The 6,000-nt window shown below is 44.2% G+C and overlaps 1 protein-coding gene across 11 annotated transcripts in view; it reads left to right on the top strand.

Annotated features, from left to right (window-relative positions):
- The first annotated feature begins 2,515 nt into the window (after window positions 1-2,515).
- The window catches only part of Lsm14a (LSM14A mRNA processing body assembly factor), a 117,792-nt gene continuing 114,307 nt past the window's right edge, over window positions 2,516-6,000 (top strand). For 9 of the 11 annotated variants that reach the window (XM_087191180.1, XM_087191181.1, XM_087191187.1 and 6 more), the window contains exon 1: window positions 2,543-2,877. In XM_087191180.1, coding sequence (XP_087047306.1) covers window positions 2,757-2,877 — 121 coding nt within the window. In that variant the 5' untranslated portion in view covers window positions 2,543-2,756. Of the gene's footprint in view, window positions 2,878-6,000 lie in introns of all 11 variants that reach the window. The other 2 variants (XM_087191183.1, XM_087191182.1) reach the window with 1 other exon arrangement.

Below are 6,000 nucleotides of genomic sequence, written 5' to 3'. Positions count from 1 at the left end.
ACAAACAAGCAAAAGAACAGCTTATTTAGGAGGACAAGAGAAGTACTTGTAGATGCAGTAATTTTGCACATGTTGAGTTGGAAGTGCTTGCAGACACCCAAGCAATTCCATATACTATATAATCAGGGCTGGGAGCAGCAGAGCACTTGCCCAGCAGCAGAGCACTTGCCGGGCACATATGTGGGTCTAGCTTCAACTCTCCAATACCACAAAACAAACAAACAAAACACGAAGGTCAGTTCTGGTGGTACATGCCTGTAACCCCAGCATTCGGAAGGCTGAGGCAGGAGGATTACCATAAATTCAATGCTAGCCTCAGTAAATGGTGAGTTCAAGGCCAGCCTGAGCTACATAATGAAACTCAAAAACAAAAACAAAAAATACCCATACTACATAGTAAATGTGACTCTGATAATCAGAAGATGTGGAAAGGAGATGTAATTTTGGGAATGACCAGTTTACAGAAACTGATCATAGAAAATATTGAGCTCACTAAGGAAACACATGAAGGTAACTTGGGTCATAGGCCTAGGATAGTTAAGAAAAAACAAACAATTCAACTTGTTGGCAATGACTTTATACTGAACCAGGGATTTCCTAGCCTTCCTTTGAAGACACTGTGCACCAACTCCATCACAGCTTCTTCAGTTTTTCTCCTGCTTCCCCAGCTCTGTAACAGGCTTCTCACCATTTGTCCACTCAGCTCACCAGACATCCTGACTCTACAGTACTCTGCTTTCATACAACTATTCATTCATGCAGCAAATATTTGCTGAGCAGCTGCCCGTGCCAGGTGCTGAACAAGACCATGATGATACAGCAGTGACCAGCCCTACCTGGAAACACTTAAATGTCATCTCTGGAGGTAACATTTAACCAGAGACTGGAATGAAGTGTGAAATCTCTATCTGAAGAAAAGATGACTGCAACAGAATGGGGAAGGAAGGTAAAAAGAAGCCAAGTCATTACACAAAGAGTCTGTTTTTCACTTTGTGTAACATGGAGTTAGTGAGAAGAGTAGTGAACAGAGGAGGAACATGATCTGACTGAGATTGGAACAAGATCCCCTGACTACTTAAGAATAAAATAAGCCAGATGCACTCATCCACAACTGTAGTCCCAGCTACTTTGGAGGCAAAGGCAGAGGCAGGATTATCACAAGTTCAAGGCTAGCCTGGGTATACAGCAAGACCTTGTCTTGAATAAATAATATAAATAAAATTAAACAATAAACTATGGAGGTGGGGCAAGGGAAGAAGTAGAGGGAACTCTTAGAAGCCACTGCAATAATCCTAGACAGAATGTGGCTTCTTCTAGAGTTAGAGGGATAGAGATGGTGAGAAGCGGTCAGATTTGGGATATATTGCATAGGTGGAATAGACAGGATTTCCGTTCAGAACCGATGTGAGGGTAAACGAGAAGTCAAGGGTGACACCAAGGCTTTTGGTCTGAGCAGCTGAATAAATGCTACCAGTTACCTCAGTGGGGGAATGGCTGCAAGAGAACAAATTTAGACGGGAAATACAGACTATGGGTTTGGAAACAGTTTGAGATGACAATGTGACATCCAATAGGAGTGCTTGAAAAGGGTATGGTTTATATGAAACTGGAGTTCACAGAATTGACCAAAACTCCAATTACTTAGGATTGGTCAATGTACAATAATATGGAAATCCATGAGCTTGGATCAGGCTCCCTGAAAGTGCTGGACAGAGAACTAAAAATAGAAACCTAGGGAGGGAGTCCCAGCTCCTACCCCAAAAGCTTGGTATCAGAGGAAGGATCCTTGGGCGATGATCTATGTCACAACAAGGCCCTGAGAACTCTAAGAGGGGTGTGGCTGCCTCAGCAGGCAAAGGGCAGTCTTTTGTGTGTGTGTGATGGGGCTTGAACCCAGGGCTTTTGCATTGAGCCACAATCTATCTATTGATTATCTATCTATCCATCGATCCTTTGAGACAGGGTCTCGCTAAGTTACTGAATTGCCCAGACTGGGTTCGAACTTGCGATACCCCTGCCTCAACCTCCCAGAGAGGCTCTTAAAAGAATGATCATTAACTCCTTAGTGGGCTAGAGGGGGTTGCGTTAACTTTCCAGGTAGACAGACCTGAGCTTACACCAACACTGGGTGTGGCAAAAAGATGCTAAATTCAAGCCTAGCCTCGTAATTTAACGAGAATTGTTTGTCTCAATACATTTTCTTAAAATGTTTTTAAAGGGCTAGAGATGTACTTCAACGCTAAGCCCCAGGGTTCAACTTCCAGTACAGCAAGAAATTAAAAATAAAAAGACAAGGGTCATGACAAAAATACAACAAGTGTAGAAATGGCAGAAGCTGCAGACTGGGCCATAAGGAGGGACGGGAGCTTCTCCAGTCATCGCCACGATATTACCGGCCTTGAACCACCTACCCGATTCCGAAGCTCCGTTCGGGCGATAGCCCAGACAAGCGGCATAGCCGAGACTACTTGGACTAGACAGACAGTCGCAAATCGCGGTCCAAGTCTCGCGAGAGTGCGGCCTCGCCCGCCCAGCTTGCCCTGCGCTGCCGCCGCTACCGCCGCCGCCGCCGCGCCGCGCCGCGCCGCTGTTTGAGGGCGGGAGGCTGGGGGAGGGTAGCGGAGCCGGCAACGCCGCCATGTTGGGTCTGAGGCGGCTGCTGTAGGCGCCGACGGAGCGAGCGAGCGGACGTGCGGAGCGGCGACAGCGGCGTGGGATCTGCCTCTCTGCAAGCGGCCCGGAGTGGCGGCGGCGCCATGAGCGGGGGCACTCCTTACATCGGCAGCAAGATCAGTCTCATTTCTAAGGCGGAGATCCGCTACGAGGGCATCCTCTACACCATCGACACCGAGAACTCCACCGTAGCCCTCGCCAAAGGTAAGCCGAGGCTGGCCTCCGGGGCCGGTGACTGAGCCGAGCGCTCGCAGTGGGCTGCGTTGCGCTCCGGCCTGCCCCCTTTCCCTCGGGCGTCCTCCGGGGGGGGGGCGCTCCTTCTCTCCCTTTCGGTCCCGGCGTCGCGGGCCGGGCCGGGCCGCGGCCTCTCCGAGCTCCCTGGTTCCACCCTGAAGGTCCGCGCCTTCAATCCGGGCACTAGGGGACCGAGTGCGCCGCGGGCGGGTCGGCCCTGAAGTCTGAGAACGGCTGGAGAACACCAGGATCCGTGCCTTTCAACTCTGAAATTCGGTGGTTCCGCTGTCGAACCGCCAAACAAAGCCGGAGTGTTCAAAGAATTTTTCCTCCTGCCTTGAGTTTAGTGCTGATTTATTGACTTCATAGCCCCCATTTTTTCCAAGTTTTTAATTCCAGTTCGTTGCAGTATTCCTCAAGTGAACTATAAGTAATGAGCCAAAACTTTGGATTTCCTCCAGGACGTGGGATCTCGAAATGCCATTGGTACCTTGGAGCAAATCACATTCCCCTTGTCTCATCTGTGATAGTTACCTGTTAAACCGGAATCCTACTCAAAGCTTGTGCAGCCATCTGTTTAGGGTGCACTTTAAAAATGCTTGCTGTGGCCCCCACCACCACTACACCCCCCCAGACCTGTTTCGGGAAGCCTGGTTCAAACTTGATCCAGGATTCTTCACAGTTCAGATCTGCGTGGTCAGTGGGAGCTGACCGACCCCTGCAGAGTCTTTCTCGGAAAAAATAGAATTCTGTTGAGGTATGTCCTGTCCCTACACATATATTTACCATCGCTAGAGTCTGTGGGTTTTGTTTCCGTTCACACGTGTTAGGCCTTTGCTCTGCCAGGAAATCAGAAAGAAAAGAAACTTAGCTCCAGATCTTAAAGGATATTTCACAGCTGTTTGTAATATTTGGGAGGAAAAAACAAGATAATCCAGCTAATTTTTCCAGCATATCTGGTAGAATTATTATGAACTGCATAGCGTGGTAGAGACAGAGGTCCAAGGGTAGGGGGAAAAATTTCTAAATCAGTAAAATGTTTTTCAGTCGTTGGCTGGTAGGCAGGTAGTTTCGTAGTAACCAAGCAAGTTTAATGACTTGTTTTTAATGCACTGGTAGGCCTTTTAATATCACGGAGGTTGGGACAAATCTTACACCTAGGTAAGGAATTAAACAGAACTGTGTACTGTAGGGAATGGAGGTGTGGCCTGGCGGTGAAGCGCTTGCCTAGCCCGGTGGCTAGGATCCCTAGCATTGCAAAAAAGCAAATATAACCTGTACGCTATACAAGAGTAGTATTAGAAGTTCGACAGTTGTATTGTGGTGATAGTTTTGCTCAGTGGTTCCGCCGCCTGCCTCGAAAGCACAAGGTCTTGAGTTCGATCCCCGGTACCCCCCCCAAAAAAAAAGTTTTTATGGCTTTATAGAATTTCAGAAAAGCATCTCTAAAGTTCTGGAGCTGCATACTTGTTGAGAACAGTATTTCTCATTAAAGTGATTTAATAACTTAAAAAAAAAGCAGGATTGTTTATCTGAATTTAAAGGAATCTTGTTGACTCAGTTACTTATAGGGGATTGGCTGTGCAAAATCTGTAGCATTTTTTTTTGCTCAGCACCAGGGATCAAACTCAGGACCTTGTGCTTTCGAGGGACGCCACTGAGCTGAATCCCGGCAAATCAGTAACATTTTTAAGATTTCTAAGATACTAATTTCAGTCTTTAAGAAAAAAAGCTATGAACATACCCTTTATACCTAAAAAACTATAAATTTATATGACATAAAACATAATTTGTTCCTTGTGTCATAACTTAATCATATAAATGCAGTAGTAAAACTTTTTAATCATTTAATTTGTATTTACAGCGTTGACATTTAATCCATACATCAGTATGAGTTAATGTGTAACAAGCTTTGGGAATTTAATCATGCCTGGAAACACTGGAGTTGTCAGGTCTTTTTTTTTTTTTTTTTTTTAACAGTGGAGGGCTTTCTGCAGAGCTACATCCCCAGCCCTTTTTTAAAATTTTGAGACACATCTTGCAAAGTCATCAGGATGCCCAGGCTGGGCTCAAGCTTTCCATCCTCCTGCCTCATCCTCCCAGAATGCTGAGACAACAAGTATGCGCCACCACACTGGGCATCAAATCTTAATATATTATTTGATAGGGTAATCTAATCTAAAACTACTTTTTAACTGCCCAGCCAATACTAGACTCTTATTTCAAATTTCAAAATTAGAAATGAGAAGTTTAGTCTTAAAATTTTAGAATTTCCATGACTTGTTGTGTAATTTGCCATCTGAAAACTCTACCTTTCGGAGCCAGGGATGGTGGTACACACCTGTAATCCCAGCCCTCAAGAAGCTGAGGCAGAGGGATCATCATGAGTTTGAGGCCAACCTGGGCTACACAGTGAATTCAGGGGCAATCTGGAATACATAGCGAGACTGTCTCAAATATCCCCCCCCAAGAAAAAAAATTGTGAATAGTAGTCTCACAAATTGAAGTTGAAAGATTTTTAATGGGATTTAGTTGCATATTCAGATGTTGAGATCCATGTTACTCTTTTTAAACTTTGAGTTAAAAGTTAATCTTTTTAAATAACATTCTTAGAATTACTTAAGTTTTTTGGGGTTTGTTTTTTTTTTTTACTTCTGGAGAGTTTTTCCTTTTTTATTGTGAAATAACCATATGTACTGAAAAGATACACATAAGATAAAAATAAAATATTCTTACAATACCATGCGGGACAAGACGGACATCAATTGACAGTATGCCAGAGGCCTTCCACTTCTTGCATCTCCCTATCTTACCATCTTACTCTAGGTATGTTATTTTGACAAAATATAGTTTCACTCATTTTTTGACCTTGCTTTAAGTGGATTTGCCTTGTATATGTTTTCTTTTGGGCTTTTGTTATATAATATGAATATAAGACTAAAATGAATGTTTTCTGCAGTTTTCAGTATTCTACAGTAGACTTTTGGGCTGTTCACAGTTTTTGTCTACTATAAACAATGATTTTATGAATGTTTGTTTTTAAATACACTAATGAATGTTTGGATAGTTTTCTCAAGGGTGTATACTTAGAAT

The sequence above is a fragment of the Heterocephalus glaber genome, unplaced genomic scaffold (assembly GCF_053883595.1).
Source record: "Heterocephalus glaber isolate CG9 unplaced genomic scaffold, H.glaber_assembly_v1.0 deba00001561, whole genome shotgun sequence".
Lineage (NCBI taxonomy): Eukaryota > Metazoa > Chordata > Mammalia > Rodentia > Bathyergidae > Heterocephalus > Heterocephalus glaber.
This window is presented reverse-complemented; position numbering and strand designations above follow the sequence as displayed.